The following is a 26,854-nucleotide window of genomic DNA, read 5'->3' as shown; positions in this document are numbered from 1 at the left end:
TAAAAAACAGCCAGTTATTACTTGTTACAGCAGCTACAAACGTCCCTTCCCTCACCAGCTTTTTTGAAGTCCTCAGTCTTGGTGACTTTCCTGTAGAAGATTCCTTATCTAATCATTTTAAGCTGTCAGTTTATGACCACCTTCAGATTTTTGTGAAAGGGCAACTCAGTGTGAATGAGCCGTTACTACACCAACCGGAACCTACTAGATCGAGCGCATTGATATAAACCTTGCAGGAGGATCTACCTATCGGATCGGCCAGATTAAAATGGATCACATTTTGACCAATCACAACGGAGCGTTGATTTATATACCTGATTCCAATAATCCGTCTGCTACTGCAAATTAAAATGGTTTATTGATAACTTGGTAACAGCCGGGAGTTTCGTTGCCACTCATTAGAATAGCGTGTGATTAACATTTCAGCTGAACAATATTGAGGTCACGCTGATTGGTGCGTTATAAACGGAAGCTACAGCTACATCCTGCGCCACAGAGGGAACTTGAGGCGATGTGACGTCACGAGCGGGCATAGAGACGTTAGCTAGGATGCAAACCAAAACACGCAGCTATTAGCTGTTTCTTATCTTTTATGTATTGTTTTTGGGTGACGAGTATTGACGATGTATGTAAAGAATGAGATGAACTGACTACAGCCTGAAATCCGGTAAGACTTAAAAACTTTGTCGGTTGTTAAGCCTTTGTTTATTTTCCGGTTGTGTGTTGCGCTAACTTATATAACTAGCTAAGCTACATTATCAAGAAGAAACAACAGACAGACAGAAAGGATGCTGCTTTTGTGTCTCACCTCATAGGGATGAAACGTCCGTGTCCGTGTTATACTTCGCTAACAGGCTAGCGGAAGTGTTCTATACATTTTAAAACAGACTCTTATGGACACTATCTGAGGGGAGAGAGAACATGAAGCTGTTGCACTGTTACATGTAGGTGACTACAGCATGCAAAGAAATGTCTGGAACAATTCTGCTGTACAATTCAACTGACAGGCCACGTTATTTAAAAACAGCTGTCCAGATGTTCGTTTAGTCAATCAAGTGTCATCTATTTATATTCCATATTTTCAGCTGTCTTATTTTGGAGCCATCAAACCCGTCTGCCACTAACAATACCTATAACAAAATCACTGCTATCTGATTTTTTTTTTTTCCCCTCTTATGTTTTATATGAACAGCTGAAGCTTTTTCAGGGCTTGGGGGAGTGTGTGTGTGTGTGTGGGTGGTTGAAGTGGAAAGTGTGTGTGTGGTGGGGGGGGTTGGGAGTGTGTGTTTGGGGGGGTTGAAGTGGAAAGTGAGGGTGGGGTTGGGTATGGGGAGGGTGGGGTTGGGAGAGAGTGTGGGGTTGGGTATGGGGAGGGTGGGGTTGGGGGGTTGAAGTGGAGAGAGAGTGTGTGTGTGTGTGTGTGTGTGATTTGGGTTGGGGGTGTGTGTGTGTGTGTGTGGTTGGGTATGGGGAGGGTGGGGTTGGGGGGGAGTGTGTGTGGGGGGGGTTGGGGAAGAGCGTGTGGGTGTGTGTGTGTGTGTGCAGTGACTCATGATCCTAACCCTGCATATAAGTGCAGTGTGAAGTCCTATTGTCATACCGCAAATGATTTTGCAGTACAGGGAATTTTTTTTTATTTAAAAAAAAAAAAGTTGATAAAATAAGAACTAGACAGTGCAGGAGAAGTCTAAAGTGTAGAGTAGTATGATATTAAAATAATAAAACTGTTACCGGTATGAATTTATAAAAAAGGAAAAAACAGATACTGGTATGAAGAGGGCCCCAAACACACAGATAGAAAAAACACATACATGGAAATGAGGCTCATATTGAGGACTTTAATGAGGAAGAGGCTTGTTCACTTGTGCATGAGGAGGAGAGGGATGGAGTTTAAGTCTCTGGTGTAACAGGAATAGGAGTCTGGGTAGATATCAACCTTCTCAACAGCAGTAGAACCAGAGAGCAGGCCTTATACCTCCGAATCTTGAGTATAACGAAGGAGAATTCCAGTAAGCGGCTCAGCAACGGATAAAGGAATATAAATCACTCAACCCAAAGAGAAACACGATCTTCAAAACACATGATCAATCCAAAAATGTTAGCTAGACATGAGATGCTGCACATGCATGCTCTTCACATGCGGTAGAGGCATTAAGATCATTTGGAGCACAAAAGTTCTTTTCATATATAGTATAATAATCATACGTAGATCACAATCAATGCATTATGTGGTCTTGTTACCTCTAATGACTATGTACATGGGTTAAGAATGTAACCACATGTTAAGTGTGTGGGTGACACAAAACTAGGTCTGGACCACCAGTAAAATTCAATGTGACTGCTGAAGGGAAACCGTGACTTTATCTAAATAGATAATGGTGGTGGGCAGATAAAAGGAGTTGGTTGGTTGTGCAAAAATTATCCCAACCTGGTGAGAAGCCTTTTGACACTTAAATGGTTGGGTGCACTGCAAAGACAAAATCTGTTATTTATTTTTGTTTGTTTGCAGCTATGGAGACTTGTCGGTGGTGTACCGCGTCCCCCGAAAACGATGTGGCTGTCAAAGAGGTCCTAAAGCGCTATTGCACTGGTGAAATGACGCAGAAAGAAATGCATGATGCTAATAGCGACTTCATCTACTGTCTAGAGTGTGTGGTGAAGTACCACAGAGCAAGAGAAATGGTCCCGGAACTGCACAAGGTACAAACAAGCTGTAACCAAAAGTGTGTGTTCAGACTGCTCATTCTACACATTGGGCACAAAACAAGTAGGATCATGCCCATACTGCACAAGGTGCACACATGGCAAGCTAGATTATGTTGTTGTTATTGGGTTTCCAGCAGACACAAATGAAGGCCATCTTAAAATCATAGAATGTGAATGGTCCTGTTTACAGGATTAAGTCCTTTATTTTTACGAACTATATACATAGTTTCTCTTCTGCTTCAGCGTCTGTGGGAATTGGAGACAACTCGGCTGCTTGAAGTTTTCCGGGAAATGTTGGAGGCCGATCTGGAGGATGATGACCTGTACTTCGTCGAAGAAGGTTATAACCTGCCTGTCTCCAATGTTACACCTGAGGAATTTCACAACCGGCTGAGATTCCCGCTTGTGGAAGTGCTGAAATACCCTTATCTTCTGTGTCACCAGGAGCTCTGTAAGTTACTCATGAAAGTTTAAGTTTTGGCTATGAATCAACATGCTACCATGTGTTTTTTTTTGTTTTGTTTTGTTTTGTTTTGTTGTGTTGTGTTGCTGCCTTGCTACAGCCATGGGAGAACCTTATTGTGAGGGGTATATTCTAATTATGGTGATGGCTGCATATACCGTAAATCTTCAAATAATAGCCCGGGCTTCTATTTACCCAAATCGCTGAACTGCACCGGCTTGTATTTGAAACAGGCGTCTATAAGATACAGGCCTTTAATTTAGTGTTGAGATGTTCAAGCATGAAAGTAGGAGGTTACCACATTATATTACGTTTTATTTATAATTAATTCGAATGTGTTTAACAAATCATTTAATGTAAGAAATGTCTTAGATTATTGGCAGCACAAAACAAACGAAATTATGCGACAGCAACGGGCAGAACAATATATGTTACCGCTAAAATCCATCGAGCATATGAACTTGTTGCCCGAAACGCATCAACAAGAAAGAATGAAGGCTACCCTGTAAAACAACTGCAATCATGTGATAGAATGACAATTACAAGTTCATTGGCGAATTCCTCCTCCTCGTCGCTCTCCCCACTTCTCCCTCTCCGACCTCTGCTAACTCTGCTTGCCTTGCTTGCACTAACAGCTCCCGCCCAGATGCGCTCGGCTCTCCCTCTTTGAAACAATTGATAAGGTGATCCTCACTTCCATCAGAAGCTACTGTCAGGCCACATACCTAAGGATAACATCCCGAAGTTAATGAAATATATTATCTCCTCTTTCTCCCTCGCACACACAAACACGGGTGCATACCTTAAAGGAATTTTTCAGCCGCTCCGTATCCAGCTTTTACCACGCTTGAAGTACCCAGGAAACCAACAAGCAGCGAGTACAATACAATCGGCAAATACAACCCGATACTAAAAAAACAGACCAGGCCTCTATTTGAGACCGGCCTTTATTTACCCAAACCTGTCGTCACACCAGGCGTTTAAAAGAGACAGGCGTCTATTTGGGACTCTGCTATTATTTGAAGTTTTACGGTAATACAATGCAATTGCTAGTAATATTCATGCTTGGAAAAGACTACCAAGAAAAAATATTTGAAAAATTGCTGCTAACTGTTACATCTGTAAATTTTGCTGAGTGCTTCTGCTAAATGCAACTAATGCACTTCCAAGTCATGCAGAGATTTGATGTGGGCTTCTTATATAGGATAAATAAATTTAAATGTTCAAAATTATGATCTGCAAACTTTCTGATGTACAGTGGTGAGTGAAGGTTTGTCATTTATACAGAAATGTTTTTTTTTTCTTTTCACAAACCTCATAAAAGAAGACAATTTGACCCCAATCAAACAAGGGAGACAAAAATATGCTTGGTCATTTAATCATTCAGGAAAATGATCCAGAATTGCAAATCTGTGAGTGGCAGAAGAATGTGAACCTCTAGAATTAGCATTTAAAGACCGCAGTAAGGGACAATGCTTGTTTGTGAAAGTGGATCATGGCACGAACAGGAACAAGGGGACCTCAGGAACACGTGTTGCTCATCAGGCTGAAAAAGGTTCCAAAACCATATCTAAAGAGTTAGACATTTTGTACAAATGGTGGAAATTTCAATCCATTGCTATCGTCTCCACTAGTGGTCGACTAACAAAAATCACTTCAAATGCCAGTTGTGTAATAGTCTTTGTCATCAAGGAACCCAGGGTAATTTCTAAGCAATTTAAAGTCTCTCTGATGTAATGTTAATGCCTAAGAGTCCACCATCAAGAGAACACTGAACAATCTTGGTGTGCATGGCAGATTTGCAAAAGGAGAAAACCTCTACTTTCCATAAAGAGCATTGCTTCCTGTCTGAAGTTTGTGGAGGGATGAGATCTAAATAGAACTTTTTGGTTTAAACGAGATGCGTCATGTTTGGTGAATCCTTGCATTCCAGGATAAGAACCTTGCCCCAACAATGATGCTACCACAAACTACAAACTCTTGCCAAGGACAACTTGGAATCATTGACCGAACAATGAATTCAGAATTATGCCAGCAAATTCTAAACAAAAGTCAGCATATCTTTACATAAAGTGAATCTGAAGAGAAAATGGGTCATACAGCAAGATAAGTCGTTCTACTAAAGAATGGTTTGAGATGTTTTTAAAAGATTAAATTTCATCATTTTGTCATATCTTATCAAGCACATGCACCCACACACACACCCCTAAAGTTCCTATCCCTTTAGCACATGGAATGTTCATGGCAGGAACACTTATGGCAGGAGAATTTGTGGTAGGAACGATTATGGCAGGGACATTTCCTGCCTGTTTTCTCTCTCCCTAGTCTGACACACAGAATTTATCATGAAAGCACAAACACTCATGATATTTCAAATTTCTACTACAACATCCCAAAGATGACTGAGGAATAGGCTGAAATTCCTCCAAGCTGTTGTGCAGGACTGATCAACAGTTACCTGAAATGTTACCGAAAAGCAAAAGTTTGAACACTTTTGCCACTCACAAATATGTAATACTATATTTTTCTCAATAAATAAATGAGCAAGTATAATATTTTTAAATTGTTTGTTTGGGTTCACTTTATCAACTCTTGGGTCTGTTATGAAAAATCTGATGTCTTGGGTCATATTTATGCAGATATCTAGAAAATTCTAAAGGGATCTCAAACTTTCAAGCACCCCTGCATTGCATTGAAGCCTAAATAAGTAACTTGAGAGACGGCTGAAAGTCAATGATTACAGGAATTTTTTTTTTTTAATGCAAAAGATAAGGAAAGAAGTGCTAGTTGAAGTGTTTCCTGAATAAGTAGGTCTTCAGCCGCCGCTTGAAAATAGCCAGTGACTCCGCTGTCCGGACCTCTAGGGGAAGTTCATTCCACCAACTTGGTGCCAGAACAGAGAAGAGTCTTGTAGTATACTTGCCTCTTACCCTGAGAGATGGTGGAACCAGTCGAGCAGTGCTGGTAGATCGGAGTGTGCGGGGTGCAGTGTGAGGAGTGATGAGGGCTTTGAGGTAAGAGGGAGCTGGTCCATTTTTGGCTTTGTAGGCCAGCATCAGTGTTTTGAATCTGATGCGTGCAGCTACAGGAAGCCAGTGGAGGGATCTCAGCAGTGGGGTGGTATGCGAGAACTTTGGCAGGTTGAAAACAAGCTGTGCAGCTGCATTTTGGATCATTTGCAGAGGGTGGATTGCGTTCATAGGTAGACCTGCCAGCAGTGAGTTACAGTAGTCCAGTCTAGAAATGACAAGAGACTGAACAAGTACCTGAGTAGCCTGTGAGGACAAAAATGGCCGAATCCTTCTAATGTTGTAGAGAAGAAACCAACATGAGCGAGTCACATTAGCAATATGAGAGGAAAAGGACAGTTGATTGTCCATGGTTACCCCAAGGTTGCAAGCTGTGGCTGAAGGGGAGATCAGATTGAAGCTTACAATAGTGAGCAAATTACTTTTATCTTCAGCACAAAAGTGATCATAATTAAAAACAGCATTTCTTGTCTGACCTGCACCTAGGGCTAATGGAAAATGGGGGGGTGTATGATGTCTGTCTGTGAGTGAACATGGGTGCCTTCCTCTCTCTTAACCTGATCTTATACAGGATGTGCAGTGCACTTCAAAAATAGTCCCTCTTCCATTGCAACTAACTCCTCACTGTTCCTATGAGGAACAGGAAACCCACCTATGAGTGAGGTTAGGAAGTAAGGCCTGTGACCTGCTGCAGGAAAACGTGACCTGCTGCTACACTTTTAAAATATTTATTTATTTTTTATATGTATAATCATGTTGGTTATTTTTTAATATATTTTAATAATTCTAGGTTTTGCTTATTGCTGTAACATACTGAATCTTTAGGATGTTCACCCAATTTTACTTGGATTTTTTTTTTTTTTCCCTTTTGAGATTCTTGGCTATTTTAAAAGCCTTGTTTGATTGGATAAGGCAGCTGACGAGCATGAAAAATGCTTGTCGTATATCAGTTTTGATTTCTTCTTAAGGGATTTCTTTCTTTTTCTCTCCCAGGTGAAATGGTAGTGAATGTGTTATGCAAAATGGAGGACATGAGGAACCCTCTGCCAGTGCATGACCAGTATCAGGGAACCTACCTGCTCATGGTGCACCCCAATGAAACAGTATGTCCAGATGTAGATTTGGAAATTCTTGTGTAATCTCTCTGCATCATTTAGCTGGATTTTGGAGTTTGGATATTTTTATTTATTCTTATCATTGTGCTTGTCCTGAGTTTTTCAACAACAAATATAGGCTACTTTACAGAAAAGTTTGGTTTGACCCTGTAGCATCAATGAAATGCAACTACTTTTAATTTTCTCAAATTGCATGCATTCATGCATTGACATTTATATATACTGATCAGCTGAGACTTTAAAACCAGGTGAAGTAAATAACATTGAGGACCGAAAAAATGAGTAAGAGTCTGAGTGACTTTGCCAAATGTCAAATCAAGATGGTTAGATGACCGGATTAGAGCATCTCCAAAAACAGCAAGTCTTGTGGGGTGTTCCTGGTATTAGTACCTACTATAAGTAGTCCAAGGAAGTACGATCAGTGAACCAGACACCCAAGGCTCCTTGTTGCATATGGGAAGTCAGGACACAGTGCCTCAGTGACCAGTCTGCAGCTACAAAGCCTTACATACAGTAAGCTGAGAGCTCATGCTGACCCCTGTCCATCAAGGAAAGCCTTCAGAAACCAAGCAATGGATGAAGGAGGGGGGGGGGGTGTTAGTCTGATGAATTACATTATCTATACATTGTGTGTTGTATTGTGGCTTATTGGGTATGTTATTTATTTATTTATTTATATATAGTGTGTGTATATATAAGTAGTCGTCAGAAACACTAATGATTCGGCTTCGCTTTCCAACACTGCAACACAAGTTGTTTTGAAATGAAAACGTTTCTCTTATATTAAATATTCAACTGCTCATTATTTGAGCATGTAATAATATTTTCTGATTAGACTAGGAAATTAAGTCAACAGTTCAATGAATTGAAGTATGTAGTTGCCTGACCATTGCACAAAAATGTCTTTTGTATCACCAGAGGCATTGTGTGTGTGTGTGTGTGTGTGTGTGTGTGTGTTCTTGCTCGACTCAGCTAATCAAGCTATTGTGGTGCTCGAGTATGATCTAGTAGAATCTTAGTAATCACTGGATTAATTTTCTCCACACAACTTAATTCATTCACTAACTTTTTTTTTTTTTTTTTTTTTTTTTTGGGTTCTTGTCCCCTATTAGGTGCGTCGCTGGGCAATAGCTACTGCCAGATCATTGGGCAGGGTGGACAGAGATAACTATTATGATCTTCAGGAGGTATTTGCCTGCATGTTCTATGTCATTGATTTAGGGATCACTGTGGACTTTCTAAGCACGGATGACTCTTACTGCTCTGGCAAGCTCAAGATGCTACAGCCACATCTCTTTGACTCCAAAAATAAAAAGAGTTACTGGCTAGGTATGCAGTCTTCTGATGGCATTTAAAGTACTTATGATTAGCTGTGGAGAGAATTTCCAGGACTAAATCCTTCATGTCTCTTTCAGGTATCTGTATGTTGCTGATGCAGCTGGACTCACAAGCCATGGACTCGTTGTTAATGGGGCCAGAAGGGCAGTCTAGCATTCCCCAATGTATTGTCAATACCATGAATGACTCTAATAAAGGTAAAATACAATCACACAAATTTATGCTTTATAATTGTTTAATGCAGTATTTATTTTAGCATGACTAAAGCATGGCAGTGAATGCTCTTATACAGTAAATGGCAGTGCATTAAAATTATAGTTATTAGTCACTGTGACTTTAAATTATTTACCTAGTTGTGTTTTGGGCAAATGTAAAACCAAGCTCGTATGGACAATTTCATGGGTAGTATAGTAAGGCTTTACGCAAATTAGATCGAGCTGCACGTACATGTCGGCTTCGCCGCGTTTGTCAATGAAGTTTCGCAAAGCCATGAGCATCTACAATGGCGGATGTCGCTATACTGTAGATGTGTTTGTGTTTGCCGCTGCTGTGCTAGCTTTGCTGGGAAAGATGAGACGTATACAGCGACGTAAGACTTGGCTCTGTGATGGCTCTCTAGCCCATGGAAAGGCAAATCGGTTCTTAGAAGGCTCGCCAGTGGGACCCGTTTTGAACCAGCACTAGCTCTAAACCAGCACCCGGTTCTTTCTGGTAGAAAGGGGGAATAAGTCTGCCTGTTAAGCATGAATAGGCTTTGAGGAGCCTGCAAAGTAACAGTAACAGCATTAGTTTGGCAAGCCTTATCAGAAAAATATGTACTTTGAACGGTGGTTTCAACTGTAGCTCATTTAAATTCAAGGGCAGGCAGACCAGTGATTTCTGTGGGAAACTTGCAACTGGAATCTGAAGGGCATCCATACTTTGTTGAAGCACATCAAGAAATGCTTAGAGAAAGTCGGGCTCGGCACAGGTCCAAGCTAGGACATGTAACACAAGAATGTTTTCATTTGCTTGTGCTATTCTGTATTTTACCATAGTATGAAAAGTATTTGAGGCATTGAGTGAATGACTGACTAACTAATGTGACCTGTCTTTGTCTGAATGACTCCTCCTGTTAAATTGAGTTGCTACAAGTTCTTTGCTGAAAGTAACACTATGAAATTCCAAATTTTTTATCTTAAGGACTTGTATACCTACATTCTATCTTCATAACCTTGAGGCTCCCTATGGGTCTAGACCAGGGGTCGGCAACCCGCAGCTCCGGAACCGCAAGTAGCTCTTTCATCCCTCTGCTGCGGCTCCCTGTAGATTTCAAAAATAAATATTTAATTTAAATAAATATTTAGTTTTTAAAAGAAAATGTAATTCTAAATTCTAAGATTATGATGCTCTTGTAACATTAAATTTGACGATATATGCAGTGTGCTCTTCATTTTAGATGTCAAAAGGTTTTGTGGCTCCCTGTGTGGGGTTTTTTTTTTTTTTTTTTTTTCTGTGGGAAACGGGTCCTAATGGCTCTTTGAGTGTTTAAGGTTGCCGACTTCTGGTCTAGACATTTAATTTCATGATTTTAGTACTCAGAACACCATTTAGAACAGTTTTAGTCAGTCTATTCATGGTGCCTTTCTTTCTTCATGTGAAGGAAGCATTGCTGCTTATCTTTTGCTTGTTCATGAGCTGTGAAAAGTACAATAATTGCTTTCAAGCACTTAAGGTGAACGTAATTTAATTTTGGAATGTTTGTATAATTTTTCTGACTTCCTAATTTCAATGATATTCATTAGCCTTCACCAGTAAATCTAGAAATTAAATTGACTAGCTAAAGAAACCAAAGATGTTTGTCCCAAAAAGCTGGATGTTTAATGCTTCCTTTTTCATCTGTTTTGTTTTCAGATGATGACCTAGATCCATTCTGGCCTGCTTTTCACTGTTTCTTGGTCATTCTAGATCGACTGGGCTCAAAGATCTGGGGTCAGATAGAACCACTAGATGCTTTTAAGGCTATCACTAAAGCAGGCAGCTATATGGCTAAAATTGAAAATATTCGAGAGCAAACTGCAAGGTATTGTGCAACTGTTTGGCTTTGTGACTGTGCTGTAATGAACTTAAATACTGCAATGCACTTAGTTTAGTATCTGTAGGGCAAGAGGTTGTTTTTTTTTTTTTTTTTTTTTTTTTGTTTTTTTTTTTAAACTTGAAATTGAATTTACCTTTTGTATTAGTAAATTTGCTTGGGGATGTAGGATTAAGATGAATGCACATGGTTTATTTGGTAGCACAACGAATTTCCTTTTTTTTTATTTTTATTTTTTTTTTTTTTATTTTCTAATTGTTCTGTTCTCTCTAATTGTAATCAGGACAAGGGTGAAAGTAGAGCCTGAAAATCATGATGATCTGTTGTCCTGCAGTCAGATTGTGTATGACTGCTATACTATGGAGCGAGCAAGTCGAGTAAGAGATGTTTTCTTAAATGTGTGCCATATTAAATTGCAATATTAATCTACACATTTTGTTTTTGTATTTACGTGTGTGTGTGTATATATAAAATAACCCGATCTCCTTTTTCTGTTCCATGTATGCTGTGATCTGTAGTCATCGGACTGTTCATCTGACAACAGTGACACAAGTGGCAATGCAATCTTTGAAGAAATGAGCTGCCTAGTTAATGTTTTACAGTCTGAAATGGGCCAAGGCATGCGTGTATATGGTAGCACCTTTCTTTGGTTTATTCCATTCGTTCGCGCTCTCATGGAGTTGAATGAGCTTAATAGCATATGCGTTGGAGAGGTTATCCATTATTTGGAGAACAATGTTGACAAGAATGTGCTCTCTGGAAGAACACAGACCTGTGACAAAGTGACAGAGTTCTTCATCCGCATCCTTGTTGATCTAATTAAACTGCACATGAATAACGGCTACATGGAAAGACTGTCCTATTTTACCCATATATGGGTAGATATGGTGATGCAGTGTGCTACACTTTCTGATGACTTTTGTAATACCAGGGGAGCCTATTCAACTTCACACTTTGGTAGAGGCACTCTGATGCCAGCAGTGGGTGTGGGTGCAATGAGTCAAGACTGCATGAAGTTAATTCGCTCCATGTTGAAAGAAGGGGGGCGGACAGGATCGGATCCGGAGTCTGCACATTTTCTGGACCTAATTAACCGACACCTGCGCTTTTTCTCTTCTAAAGGGTGGAATCTATCCAAATCTGAATATGATAATCTTAAGAAATGCTTACTCAGGCTTGTAAAAGTAATAACGGAAAGACCCAAAGTTTCAAATGATGTTCTACCATGTGCTCCACCAACACCGCCATCAGATCCCTCTGAAAATGTCATTTCCTACCCAAATTCCACAGTGACTTTGCCTCTGCAGCAGGTACAAACCAAAGATGCAGAGGTTGGTCCATGTGGTCCGGTAGGTACAACCAATTTTATTAAGGAAGAGCCACTGTGGAATCATGAGGAATGCCAAAGTTTCTGTGATGGACATGAGGAAATAATTAAGGTAAAAAAAGAACCTTGCAACCCAATGCCAATTTCAGAATCCAGATCTATGGAGGGGAGTCGTATTGTAGCACCAGAGAAATTACAAGAAATTAAATCTAGGTTGGCAGATAAGAATTTTTCCATGAAACAAACCATTGTAAAGGGAAGATTAAAAACTGAGGATGAACAGGGTAATTGCAGTGGCTTGAAAGAGATTAGCCATGCCTCAAGTGTAAGCCCACAGCCATCAACCTCACAATCTAAGATCCCTGACTCTGCCAGGCTTAGCAAATCCTCAAAAAAGAAATTGGATAATGATGACGATGAGCCCCTTGATGTCCGAATGCATCGCCTAAAAAGATCTAAAAAGTCTAGTGAAGAGGATTCAGATAATACCAGACAGATTTCAATACAGTTGTCTAGCACTGCAAAACCGATTCATGCGAGTAGCATAAACATTTCAGATCACAGTGTTTCTTTAAGTGACAAGTTATTAGAAAACCGGGTAAAGCGCGACACCCTTGAGGATCTTGACTCTAAGAGCCCAGGACGTGATTTTGACGATTTAAGTGAATCACAAGTGTTTGAGTTTGAAACACAAGCGCACATGGTGTCTTCCTGGAATGAGCCACACATTGACATCACAGATGTGTCCAAAAAGCACAAACTTCAGTATGACTCCAAAGCATGTAGCAGTCATGATGCTGTGGAGCCCATGGATACTCAGCCCATCTCAGATGAAGACATTGAGAAAGCCTGTCTCCAAGTGGAGGTACAAATCTGTAAAGAGCAACAGCCACAGGAACCGATTTCATCAGGCATCCCACCCAAACCTAGTTCCAATGAAAAAAGTGATTTCATTCAACATTCCAAAGGTCAGACTGAAAAAAGAGTCCCGACCGATAAAGGCAAACGAGGGCTGTGCAAAAAGCCTCCTGTTATTGCAGCCCTGAGTCAAAAAATTAAGAAGCGTCCACATGACCCCATATCTAAGGATCTTGTTAAACCAAGTTCTTCCACAATGCTGACTTCATCCTCTGTTGTACCACCCTTTACTATTGCCCCTTCCAGAGGTACCTCTGCATCCTCTGTTACACCTTTACGATCCACCCCTGCAGTAGTTCCAACAAAAAAGGTTCGCAAACGTGTTGAACCAGAACTTCCAGCAGAGCTCCTGGGGTTAAAAAAGAAGGAAAGAAAAGCTTTTGAGTTTTCACAGCGTTCCTTGGTCACGTTGGGTGAACTTCGTTCGCATGGCCAGAATGTGCATGTTGACGCACAACCGAAGTCAAAAAGAATTCGTCAACCGAAGGTTGTTGCGAAGAAAGGAAAGAAGTTAATTGCATCACAAGATTTGCAGTACTTTAGACAGAGCCGTAGTATGCTCGAGAAGTCAACATCAGCCACTCCTGTTGCTGCCAAATCATACCAGCGTCCTGTACCAGAGACCCTGCCCAAATTAAAACCTGCAATTGAAACTATGGAGGAACCAAGAGATGAGGAGGACGATTACTCTTTCCTTCCCTGCTCTCAGCCTGATCCTGAGAGAAGGATGGACAATAAATTGGGTACCACTGAAGTCAATACTAGTAATACAAATGACTCCAAAAATACAGTTAGTGATTGGGATGAGACCAATAAAAGTAAAGAGTTCAGTTCCCTTCAAAACAATAAGTGTGTTTCCATCACAGAAGGTAAAGAATCCAGGCATGAAAATGGTCATGGTGGTGACAGTTATGATGATGAATGGATGTCCTTTACACAAAATGAACCAACGGACATGGAGTTATGCTCTCAAATGGAACAAATGGAGGAACAGTATGATGAGAAACATTCAAATATTTCTGAAGCAGAAACAAGTGTGTCACTTAAGCCAGTATCTTGCAACATTATTCAGAAGTCACTTCCTGATGCTTCAACTGCATCCACTTCAAATGACCCTTTGTTGATAAAACCTAGCACGCTCACTGAGAAAAAAGCAAAGCCTCCAACAAAGATTTATACGTCATGTTCCCGCAGTGCCTCTTTGGCTAAAGAAATGGGAAAAGTAGCCAACCCTCTACCTGCTGGTAATGTTACTAAGGCAAAGGTTGTACGGCCACCCTCAGCAATGCCGCCACCCTCAGCAATGCCGCCACCCTCAGCAATGCCGCCACCGCCACCCTCAGCAATGCTGCCACCGCCACCCTCAGCAATGCCGCCACACTCAGCCGTGCCACCACCAATTCCAAAATCCACACCACAGCATGAATTTAGCCAACCAATTCCACCCAGACCCATCCTGCACACTCCAAATCAGGTTTCAAAGCCGTCTTTTAATGTAACATTTGCTCCCCACGTACCTTCCTATAAGACTTACTCCAGACCAGAAATGCCTGTATCAGTACGAACACCAACAGTTGATCAAAGTAGAAAATTTGATAATTCTCCAATGTTTGACCAGTCGTACCTAAAACAGGCTATTTTGAAGTGGGAGTACATCATGTTCGAGAACTATAAAGCCTTTGGGACGCCTCAAGACTTGTGTCCATTAGCCCTAAAGGAAGTACCAACAACGTTCTCTAGCTATACGGAGTACTTTAATGCCTTGTACCCACTTCTGCTCATTAATACGTTTGAAGAGGTAAGTTTAATGGTTCATTTTGCACTGCCGTAAACATGTACCAGTTCAGTGTACTTTTGCACTATGCACATTCATGGGAGTATAGAATTTGATGCATAACCTATGTATTTCTGTTCAGTTTTACCCTTAAAATCCCCCTTTTTTAAAAAAAAAAAAAAAAAAGTTTTACCTAAAAAAAAATTAGAAGCTGCAGGAATGAATTTTTTGTTATTAAGGAAACAAGGAATTTATGACTCCTTGTTCAAACAATTTTGTGTGTGTGTGAGAACTCGTGTTTTCTTGCCTTGTATTTCATGGTACATTTTAAAGTACTTTCTTTCCTCCTGTAGATGGTCAGCGAATGGCTTAATGGTCGGAAATTTGAAATTTTCCTGAAGGTCCAGGGAATTGAATACAGAAATCGCATTGCCGCTGCCACTTTTACAGGTGCATTCATCTTATTGTGAACATTTTTAGCATCAAGGTTTTAGTATTGCAAAGAAATGTAACAGTAACATTTTGACACTTATTAACTACTTTAATAATAACCCCTGTAGTTCATGCTGTTATCTAGTGACATGACATACAGCTAAGTATGGTGACCCATACTCAGAATTCCTTCTCTGCATTTAACCCATCCACACTGTGAACACACACACACTGTGAACACACACCCGGAGCAGTGGGCAGCCATTTATGCTGTGGCGCTTGGGGAGCAGTTGGGGGGGATCGGTGCCTTGCTCAAGGGCACCTCAGTTGTGGTATTGCCGGCCCGAGCCTCGAACCCACAACCTTAGGGTTAGGCGTCAAACTCTCTAACCATTAGGCCTCTAATTGGTATAGATATGACTGGTAAGTTCAAGCGCTTCAGTTGATGTTCACATTAAACATCAGAATATGGGGAAAGGGGGTGATCATGGTGGTTGGTCCCAGATCGGCTGGTTTGAGTGTTTCAGAACCTGCGGATAGTTTGTTTTTCCTTGTTGGCTGAGTGACTCAGTGTTGACTGATTTATTATATATTTGTGCTGTTTTTTCTGATCTTATTCTGTGTAGTATATGTAACCATATTTAAATGTTTGTCTTTTGTATAGCAAGCCTTAATGCTGAGCAGGAAGCGAAGCAGTTGTATCTTAAAGATGACGACCTTGTGCTCCTTTGGCTGCCAGAGAACACTGGAGCATATGCTAACGATGAGCCAGATTCTCCTGAGATTAATGCCCACTTTGGATGTGTGGTGCGATCCAACGTGTTAAGTAATGGAGGAGGTGTGTATGTGGTGGTGTGTACAAAACTTAAAATGTGCAATACTGTTGTGTTCAGAGTATATTGATTGGAGAGGAACAAGCTGAGAATGGTGTTAACAAAAAACATGATTTTTTTTTTTTTTTTTGTTTTTTTCTAAAGTGCAAAGGCTTAAGGCTCTCTTCCCAACATCAAATTGTATTTTAAATACATTTGTGAAATTTAAGGGACAGCCTGGGTCAATGGGATAGAGTGCTGGGTTGAGTAATTATGCTGATCAGTATTAAATCATGCAACACAGCTGAGATTTTGCTGTTTTCACTATATAGGTCATCTCTCTACCTTAAACCTTACCATTCAGACGCGTGGAAATGTGGCCTCTGTTAACACCCAAGACGTTCGCTGTGAACGGATTGGTTCCCTGGTCAGTACTTTGCGTGAATTCAGAGCGCTGTGTTTGCTTCAAAAAAGCAAAATGTTACATCCGATTCTCAAGCCAGACATAAAGTTTTACATGCCCTGCCCGGATGGGCCGCCGATCCTAGATATGCCTGTAAGTAAGTGATTAGAAACAGTAGACCACACACATTTTTATACATACATACATACCTACATACATACATACATACATACATATATATAATGTATGTATATGTGTAATTTTTTTTTTTTTGTTTTTTTATTTATTTATTCCCTGTAGGAATATAATGCTGAGCAGGCCAAAGCAATCAGCTGTGGTGTTGCAATGGTGAAAAGGAAGCAGAATACTCCAAAGATTTTGTTAATACATGGACCACCTGGAACTGGCAAGAGCAAAATCATAGTTGGCATGCTGCACAGACTTCTCTCTGTAAGTCTTTTTGTTTGTGTGTGCGTACTCTCTTTCTTTCTTCCTTCTCTTCCCTTACTCTCCATATGCATTGGAGTGGTTTCCTCATTTGGGTGTGTATGTTGTGAATTCTTTAGGATGCTGAGAGTCCTTCAGTGACTAGGTACGCTAAGTCTCGAAGACCCAGAATTCTGCTCTGTGCCCCATCTAATGCCGCCATTGACAACCTGATGAAGAAAATCATTATTGCATTTAAAGAAAAGTGCTTGGACATCCGTGCTCCACAAGGTACTAGTAAAGGTTACACAACTACATCACTGCATTTATAGTAAAGGTTGTGCTCATATGTACAAACATGTCATTTGGTGTGGGATGGGGATTTTCTGTCTCAAAAAAAAAATTAATGTAGCAGTGTCTGTGATCTACAGTAATTACTGTCTATTGTTTTTCACATTTTACCAAATGTGTAGATTTTATTGGCAAAGACTCAAGTCTTTGCATAACACACTTCATTTATAACTTTCACTTCTAACTCAGTCTTTTTGAACTGTGGTGGCTTTGCATCTGGCGAAGCCTTCAAAAGTCCATACAAGGCAAATTTGTTGTGCCTTACATGCATACAGTGAAGATTGGCAAAGAGATTTTTATTTATTTATTTTTAAAATCTTATGGAAATATTTAGTTCAGTTTGGTGAATGTAAACATCTACACACATTACTTAAAAGATTGTATCAACAGGGAACTGTGGTGACATCAACTTGGTGCGACTAGGGAGCGAGAGGACCATTTCTAAAGACCTCAAACTCTTCAGCCTTGACTGCCAGGTCAAGAAAGGTTTGGGTGAGTAAAAAGCATGCATATACAGTTGAGCCGTAAAATGGTACATTCATGGTACGTTAGAAACGTGATCCAATATCCTATTGGCTTAATTTATTATGAGAATGTTATGCAACAGGTGGATTGTAAGGTTTAAATTATTTTTGTGAGTGACAGTGGTTAGAATGTTCATTTAAAATGTATTTATTAATAATTTGTCAGTGGTGGTCTAGTAGCAGTGGTATTTCTAATTTATTACAAGCTTGGTGAGGTACACTGGTAGGTAAAGTTCACCCTGAATGCCGGAATCACAATTCTCTGGTGATCAGTGTGATTCAATACTATTACTAGCAACTAACGTTTCAAAAATCTCTACATAATGTAAACTATTAAGGGAGTGCCACATTTTTAACGTGTGTGTGAAAAATGACCATCACTCCTTATCAGCATTGTCAATCCCTTAGCAGTTCTTCGCCTTTCATTTCTTCTGTAACGTTGATATCCTTTGTGCATTTTTGTGCAGAGAAAGCGCAACAAATACGTGATTTTGATATCCAGAGGAGGAAGGAAGAACTGGACAAGAAGATTGAAACACTGTCTCAGCAGTGTGCCAAGACCGACAAAAAATCAGCTGCGGTGAGGCACTACTATACATCTCGTACTCTAAAGCTTTCCAGTATTTCCCCTTCTTAGTAATGCGCATCTTTATTTTTGCAGAGCAGGCTTAAAAACTGATCAGCATCCTCCACTTGGTTCCACAGCCACCAAAGTGACTACTTAGTTTTTTCCATTGTAATCTTACGATTTGTGATGGTGTCACATGTACTTTTTCCATTAAGAGGCTACAAATAAATTAGAAGTAGTTTAGGTGGTTTTGCTTGTGATTCACATCTTTAGGCACTTTACAGAATTGCACCAAGCAGCGGTTTAAAGAGGGAAATCAGCGACATTGAAGTTCCCAGTGACAGATGCTTGAAACTTTGTCAGGATTTAAACTTGTGATCTCATGACAGCTGGATAAATACTATGCTGTTATACCACTTGGGAGCCAGTTCAGGAAATTACGATGCCTCTCCTTATCCATTTAAGGATAAAGACAAAAACGTGCACTTGGTGTCTTGGTATTATATACATGCAGTTAATTGCACGTGATTATGGTTCATTATGTAAAACTTTTATTTATATATTTATTTATTTTAATTGTGTACATTTTTAAAGCAGACAGCAATCTTAAGTATTCCATTCTTGCTCTTTGATCCTGCTCTTACTCCATATATGCTATGGACTTTTTGTCTTTTCTGCAGTTTGAACAGCTGAATGAAAGAAAGCTAGTTTACTTGCGCGAAAGGGAGAACCTCAGTCAAAAGTTAAAGGAGGTATATATCTTTTTGAACTTTTCGACAAAACATGCATCTAAAAAGAAAACAGAGTTGGTATTCTGTTTAAATGTATTACATTATGCTAACCTGCAAAGCGTCAGTTATATTTGTTTTAAAATTCATTTACCTTTTCTTTCAGTTTGCCAATCTTCTCTTAATCTCACTCTTTGTCTTTAGCTTCGTAATAAAAAACAAGCCGTGCAGTCGCGTATTTTAGTTGACGCTCATGTGATCTGCTGCACGCTGAGCACAAGTGGTGTTGTCCTCCTCGAATCCGCTTTCCGACGTCTTGGACACGAGCCATTCTGCGGTGTTATTGTTGATGAGGTCTGTACACTTGAGTAAGATTAATTAAACATGATGTTACTGTGTATTAAGTGTATTCTAATTATCAAGTTTCATGGCTGAGATGTATACTAATAAGTGCTTTGTGTGTGTTCTTGTAGGCAGGGCAGGCTAAAGAAACAGAAACATTGATTCCTTTGCTTTATCGATGCCAAAACCTTATCCTAGTGGGTGACCCCATGCAGCTCCCACCAACTGTTGTTTCCCAGGTATTTTAGACTAGAATAAACTACAAAAGTGATCATCACCAAGTTCACCCACAAGAACTGTTTTATTCCACCTTAGAATAAAATCCATTCATTTGTGAAATGAAACATTTTTCAGACTTTTACTGGGTCATTATGTAAAATGCTACAAGAAACGCTAAGATATTACTGTTCTTACCTTAATCATTGTTTTGTTTTGTGAAATTCTAGAGGGCCAAAGAGCTGGGCTATGACCAGTCACTGATGGCTCGGGTTTGGAAAAGCCTGTATTATCAGAACACTCAACTGTCCCCCAGCGTCTTCCTCCGTGTTCAGTACCGCATGCACCCCGACATTTGCGAGTTTCCTTCCAAGTACATCTACGACTACAATTTAAAAAGTGACCCGTAAGAGATCTCTCCTTCTCCCACACATGGCAAGATAAATGATTTACATTTACAGTATCTCACAGAAGTGAGTGCACACTCATTTTTGTAAATATTTTATCTTTTCCTGTGACAACACTGAAGAAATGACACTTTGCTACAATGTAAAGTATTGAGTGTACAGCTGGTATAACTGTGTAAATTTGCTGTCCCCTCAAAATAACGCAACACACAGCCATTAATGTCTAAACCGCTGGCCACAAACGTGAGTACACGCCTATGTGTCAATATTTTGTGGCCTCCATTATTTTCCAGCACTGCCTTAACATTCTAAGTTCACCAGAGCGTCACAGGTTGCTACTGGTGTCCTCTTCCACTTCTCCATGATGACATCCTGGAGCTGGTGGATGTTGGAGACCTTGGAAATTAGGGACAGCAAATTTACACTGAAGAAATGACACTTACGACTTTACATTGTAGCAAAGTGTACAGCGTGTAGAACAGTGGTGTCACATGAAATGATGAAATATTTACAAAAATGTGAGTGGTGTACTTGCGTCTGTGAGATACGTGCTTCCTTCAGGGTTCCTTAAAGTTGGGGTGTACGATGTTTGAAAGCCAATGTTGACATTTGAAATCACCAAAACAAACACACCCCTAAGGTTAACATTTAACTAACTAGCACACAATTTAGCTCAAATAAGATAAGAAGTTTTATTGATACCACTATGGGGAAATGCACTTATCACAGCAGCTCACAGACAGTTAAAATGCAGGTATAAAAGACTTTACTTTCTTTATGAAAAAAAAAAAAGTTTAACAAATAAATGTATAAAATATTGCACAATAACATCACTGTAATGCAGTGTTATAAGGTCTGACATCCACTGATATGAACGGCCTGCAGTAGCACTCCTTCCTACACTGGTGGTATAGCAGTCTTTTGCTGAAAAAGCTACACAGGGTCTTTAGTCCCATACATAGAAGCCTTTATACAGGGGGTGAGAGGTGTTGTTCCTAATAGATGTCAGCTTGGTTAACATCCTCCTCCAATGGGAAGCCCAGGACAGCGCTGGTTTCCTGACCAGCTTGTACAGCTTCTGCCTGTCCCGCTCTGTACTGCCTCCCACCCAGCAGACTAGGTTGTCCATGCAGCCAGGTAATAATTCACCCCGGCTGCTCAAGCTTCCCATGCACCAGTGATGGCTATATCGTGTTGAATGCACTGGAGAAGTCAAAGAATAGGACTCTCAGTGCTCCCAGTGGTCTCCGGGTAGAGGGATGCATCAGGTAGATCATTGCGTCGTCCACACAGATGCCAGTCCGATATGCAATCTGCAGTGAGTCGAGCACTGTGCTCACTAAGGAACGGAGGTGATTGAGGAGGATCCCCTCTCCATGGTCTTCATCAGGTGGGAGTTTAAGGCAACAGGTCTGAAGTAGTGGTATGCAGTCTTTGGCACTGGAACCACACAGGAAGTTTTCCACAAGACTGGGACTTTCTCCAGGCTGAGGCTCAGATTGAACGTGTACCTGACCACCCCACATAGCTGATCAGCACAGTCCCTGAGCAGTCTGGGGCTGATTCACTCCAGTGGTCTGCAGTAGGGTAGAGAGGGAGAATGCTGGTTGGGAAGGAAGTAGGAACAGATTCAACTCCTTTTCCTAGAGCTGATCACCATTTACTGATCCTCTCCCTCCACTCTGTCCATGTCCTGAATTGATTTTCTGTCCTCTCCACACATCATGGACATCATTTTGTGTTAACCAATCCAGTTTCCTTCTGTAGCTCTCCTTGCACCGTCTCATCTTATTTGAGCTCCTTCTGAACTCTCTTAAGCTCTACTTTGTCCCCTGAAGTAAAAGCGGTCTTTGAGCTCCGGGGTCACCCAGGATTTGTTTTTGGAGAAACACTGTACTATCCTAGATGGTACAGTATTCTCCATATAGAAATGTATATAATCTGTGATGCAGTAGATGAGACAATCACTGTCCTTAGCATGAGAGCTGCAGTGTGTATCCCAGTCTGTTGTATTGAAACAGTCTCCCTCACTCACTGGCCTCCTCGGACCAGATCTTCACAGACTTTTCCATTGGTGGTTCACACTTCACCCTGGGTGAGTATTCAGGAAGCAGACGGTGGAGGTTGTGATCTGAACAGCCCAGCAGGGTTGGGGGAACAAGCTGTAGGTGTCCTTTACATTTGCATACAGCAGGTCCAGTGTTTTATGTTCTCTGGTGTGGCATTGAACGTATTGTGTGGAAGGTAGGCAGGTGTGGTTGAAGTCACCAGAGATGAGGAGAGACTGCGGGTGCTGGGTTTGTAACTGCGTTACAACACTCGTAATACTCGTGGCATCAGCTAAAGGTGGTACATACACCTTGATCGCGATGACAATAATCTTACCGCTCTCGGCAACTTTCCTGTTTGCTCGTACACTTTTAAAACCATCTGGAGTTACCAGTGAGTCTGATGTGAGATGATTCAGGCTGATAAGGCTGCACTCATGGTATTCTCTCTGCAACCGGGTTAGTGCTGTTAGCTTCTCTATCCTATTGGAGAGGGAACAGATGTTTTCCATGATAATAGATGGAGGTATAAACCATGTTTACCAAGACTGACACTGTGTGATGGTGAATTTGGAAATAACATGCAGTAGCAGAATACTAAGTAGTGGTTGGTTTTTTTATTTTTATTTTAAATAAATCTTATAGTTTCAGTATTAATACAATATAATATAAAACAGCAGTTGGAGTATAGTGTGTTTCCAAATCCTAGTCTTGCATTTTGTCCCCCCCTCTTCCAGTGAGTCCATAAATTTACTATAAGGAATTTTGGATATTTGTTTTTAGATGCAGTCGGTATGTTTTGATCTGTTTTCCTCGCCCCATAGTGAAACCGCTCAGAAGCTGTGCTCATCCTCCTGGCCGTTTGAAGCCTACAGAGTGTTTGATGTGACTGATGGAAGAGAGAGCAAGGAGAGAGAGTAAGTTGGGGGGGAATAAACACATGGGAGGAAAATGTGCTTAAATTTCAGGAATGCTTTTCACCACTCTGAGTTTCATGTGCATTTTACTTACATGCATGATCGACTTGATCAGCAGACCTTTAGCTATTCATATCTTAAATACTGACCAAAAAGCAATGGAAGCTGGCAGTTATTCGTCACATATTCAGTATAATGACACGATTGTGAAGTTCAAGATATTTAAGTTTGGTATTGGTCAGAAGTCTATAGGAGCAGATAAATTTGGTCAGCACTTCTTTACTAGACAGATTTTAAATGTAAACTTCCACATGTACACCTAATGTAACTGGTCATTAATATATAGTCATACACAACCTGTTACTCTTTTTACTCTTAATGCATATCTCTGTACTTCCATCAGTTCCTTTAGTAATTGCAAAGAGGTCAAGCTGGTTGTGCTGCTTTCTAAGCTGCTTGGGGAAAATCACGCCAAGCGCAAGGAAAAACAGCCGCTGCGTGTTGGCATCATCACACCATATAACGCCCAGAAACAACGCATCCAGCAGGCAATTGAGAAGGATCCAGACAAAGAATTTAAAAAATACATACAGTAAGAAAAGAGTCTCTTACAGATGCCAAAAAGTGCATTCCCTCCTTGCTTAGTCTATAAGAAGGCAGAATATTTTTATTTATTTATTTATTTTAAAACATTTCTAATCCTCATTTTAATGTCAGACATTATACACCACCACGAAGTATAATTTTTAATGCACCTGCAAAATCTAATCTAGAACCTATTTGTGTGTGATCAGAGTGGAAGTGGACACTGTGGATGGGTTCCAGGGCCGGGAAACAGACTGCATCATTGTGTCTTGTGTACGAGCCAGCAATGAAAACGGTTCTATTGGGTAAGACCATTTTTGTGGGGTTTGTGTTTTATAGGATGCTTGATAATCATCTATGCACAGTTTGATTTTATCTTGTTTTATTTTAAACAAATGAAGGTTTGTCGCAAATCGCCAGAGGATGAATGTGACCATAACTAGAGCCAAATCCAGTTTGTTTATTCTGGGACATCTACGTACACTCCAGGTAAAGGGGTAGGGGAAGGGGGAAAAAATGTACTGATATACATGAGTCAGTTGACACAAAGGATCACATTCATCTCAGGACTGGTGCCAAAAAAACATTTGAGCCTGCTGTTTGTATTTGTCTCTTTAACAGTCATACCTAATTTGCATACAATTGAAAGTTTTAAATCTTGCTTGTTTTGTCACACATTGTTGTTGAAATTGTGGCTCGGCTTTGCTCACCTACATAAAATCACTCATCTCATGTCAGAGTTGCTTGCTAGTGTAAACATATAGTTACTTGGTTAACGGTTGTTGTGGAAGTTTTGAGGTTTGAGAGAATTAAAGCAAAAAATATCACACCGATAGGCATGGGCAAGAGTAAAAAAGGTTCCACGGTTTATTGTGTTCAGCTTTGCAGAAGGACCCAACACTCCATGAGTAAAATCAGAGAGGAAGGGCCCCAATCATTGATATCAGGCTTTTATAGACAGGAAAAAAATGAAACGGGACATGTAAAAGCCAAAACATCATCCACCATTGGTTTAGAAGCATCGCCTGCTCATCTTCTGACCAAACTAATCCCACGGGAACAACGAAGGTCTTACGGGAAAGGTCTGATAGATGCAGTGTTGAAAAGAAACTATAGTCACAATAACTACCAGCCATGGGAAATATAGAAGCATAGAAGGACAGATTCGTGTGAACATCTCTAAAGTGAAAATTTCCACTACACGGTGGTACGATTTGTAAACAATTTTGTAACCCTAATTTCCCTACCCAACCTTTCTTCTTTTCCCATAGGAGCACAGTGACTGGGGTGCACTGGTACAGGATGCAGTGAAACGTGGCGCCACGATCACAGTGACCGAGTCCACCTTTCACAAGTTTGTGCAGAAGGTGCTGAAACCGATTCACCCCCCTCGTAGATACTCTCACCCCCCCAACCACATGTCCAATCCTGCATGTTCTGATGGACAAAGAGACCACAGAACACATGCTAGACCTTCAGACCCACGTCTACAATTGCCTTTTCCTGCCAGCAGTGAGCATGATGGTGGGAACCGAAGCTTCTCACGACCAAGGCCACACAGTCGCCGGGCTTCAGATGCATGTCTAGACCAAAGCTCCGGACGCTCCTTTCCTTTGACTTTAGAACGACATCAAGAACCTCACTTTTCTTCTTCTTCTAGGGCATCTAGGAAATAATATTTGCATTTAATTTTATCTCTGACTGTCATTTCATGGTAGTTTTCACTAAACAGTAAACTTTTTTGTGTAAAATAATGGTAACTTGTGACTTTGCTTAAACCACATTAGCACTGTACCCAAGATAATGCTAGTCAGCTTTTTTTTAACTATTTGTTCTCATATTTGTAAGTTATAAGTAATAGACTTTTATATGTTACGTTTTGCGTCTTTTTCAATACAAAATTTCATATCTATGCAAAAATCTAAAATGGATATTGACGGTCTAAAAAAAAAACTCTCATGCTCTTCTAACAAAGCTTTTTTTCTACTTTTGTGGCTAAATGCATTTTTATGTGGCTGGAATTTCATTTAAAAAAAAAAAAAAAAAAACTCAAAACATTTTAGTGGCAATCATTTACAGTTACAAACTGGACAATCTGGAGCAGTCTACTGCTTCTTTTATTTCAGTTTTAATATTTTCAGAGCCGTGCAATGGCAGTTGAGAGAAAGCTATGCTCTAGTTGAAGATTTGGGAGAGCTTTTTATTTTCTGTTCTTAAATGTTAAAATTTGAGAACAAATTTCTCAACTGTGTCTAAAAATGGCTCTGAAATTGTAAATCAGGAATATATTTTCAAATTCTGAGTTTTTTTTTTTTTTGTACATATTTTAAGATCTATATATTTGTAATACAATTTTTGTATGGAACCTTGTTTTGGTTTTTCTTCTTTTCCATTGGAGTAAATATCTGGTATGTTTGCTTCATCCTAAGCTGCATCCTGTCCAAACGAATAGCGTGGCAGTGAAACCATGGTGCAGCATCGCTCTATTTGTGTAATTAAACGTTAAATAAACCAGCCTTAAACAAAGTAACCAAAGAAGTGGAGGTATACGTATGTGTAATGCTGTAATACACCACCAGAGTGTGCTCGTACTCCACATTATTTATCATCAATATTAATAAATGTATATATTTTTTTTAATCATTTATCAATGTCAGTATTTAAATACAGTTTCAGACACAATCCTCAGTATTCCCTTTATCACTTTACGCATTTCGAAAGATCGAGATTCCTTTAACATGTAAAGCAATAAACATCAGATATCATGTACATATATTCCACTGGCCCCAGTTTACACAAAATGAGAAGTCGCAGCAGAGCACCACATGTGCATGTTCTTTTTCAGGGGCAGTACAGTGTAGCCAACCTACCTGTCTGTATGGTTTGGGAAGTGGGAGAAAACTCGCATGAGCGTGAGTTCACAGACCGTGAACTAAGTTTTGGTGGAAACTCGTGTTTAAACACAGTAAGAACATTTGAAAACCCCACATAGACCGTAATGTGAACTCAGGGAGAACGTTCAATACTCCTACTAAGACTGAAAACTAGGCTCAGGAGAAAGCATGAACCCAGGAGGAACATTAGTAACCATACAGACAGTTACATTAGCTCAGGATGAAACTCCTATGAAGAACGTCTGCAACTACACAGACAGTAAACTAAATTTAGGAGGAAACTTTTGCCATCCTGCTGTATCTTTAACAGTATAAAAAGAACATTGAATCAGACTCTAGTGTCGTTTGGGTAACTCCTAGTGAAGTTTATCACTTGATCGTATTAGTGCTGTATAATGCCACGGGACAATGAATTGGGCAATCGTCTCTGCTTTAAACTGCACACTAACATTGATGT

General features: G+C 40.2%; 1 protein-coding gene across 1 annotated transcript; it reads left to right on the top strand.

Annotated features, from left to right (window-relative positions):
- The first annotated feature begins 502 nt into the window (after window positions 1-502).
- On the top strand, window positions 503-26,143 carry setx (senataxin). Its single transcript, XM_060890288.1, has 25 exons — window positions 503-667; window positions 2,510-2,700; window positions 2,950-3,157; window positions 7,192-7,301; window positions 8,426-8,642; window positions 8,729-8,848; window positions 10,545-10,713; window positions 11,009-11,102; window positions 11,244-14,768; window positions 15,098-15,194; window positions 15,841-16,014; window positions 16,321-16,544; window positions 16,692-16,841; window positions 16,958-17,108; window positions 17,559-17,660; window positions 18,160-18,272; window positions 18,941-19,012; window positions 19,193-19,342; window positions 19,462-19,569; window positions 19,777-19,952; window positions 22,826-22,918; window positions 23,322-23,510; window positions 23,713-23,808; window positions 23,905-23,992; window positions 24,775-26,143. Exons 2-25 carry the CDS (start codon window positions 2,512-2,514, stop codon window positions 25,177-25,179), a joined length of 7,020 nt encoding a protein of 2,339 aa, XP_060746271.1. The 5' UTR covers window positions 503-667; window positions 2,510-2,511; the 3' UTR covers window positions 25,180-26,143.
- Window positions 26,144-26,854: the final 711 nt, after the last annotated feature.

Source organism: Tachysurus vachellii, chromosome 17 (assembly GCF_030014155.1).
Source record: "Tachysurus vachellii isolate PV-2020 chromosome 17, HZAU_Pvac_v1, whole genome shotgun sequence".
NCBI classification, from domain to species: domain Eukaryota; kingdom Metazoa; phylum Chordata; class Actinopteri; order Siluriformes; family Bagridae; genus Tachysurus; species Tachysurus vachellii.
This window is presented reverse-complemented; position numbering and strand designations above follow the sequence as displayed.

What these genes read in the sequence shown, in the direction of transcription:
- setx (XM_060890288.1), top strand. Translation starts at nt 2,512, where the DNA reads ATGGAGACTTGTCGGTGGTGTACCGCGTCCCCCGAAAACGATGTGGCT. An exon ending in TGGTCCCGGAACTGCACAAG is followed by an intron (nt 2,701 to 2,949) that starts GTACAAACAAGC and finishes CTTCTGCTTCAG; the next exon opens with CGTCTGTGGGAATTGGAGAC. An exon ending in GGACATCCGTGCTCCACAAG is followed by an intron (nt 17,109 to 17,558) that starts GTACTAGTAAAG and finishes TTGTATCAACAG; the next exon opens with GGAACTGTGGTGACATCAAC.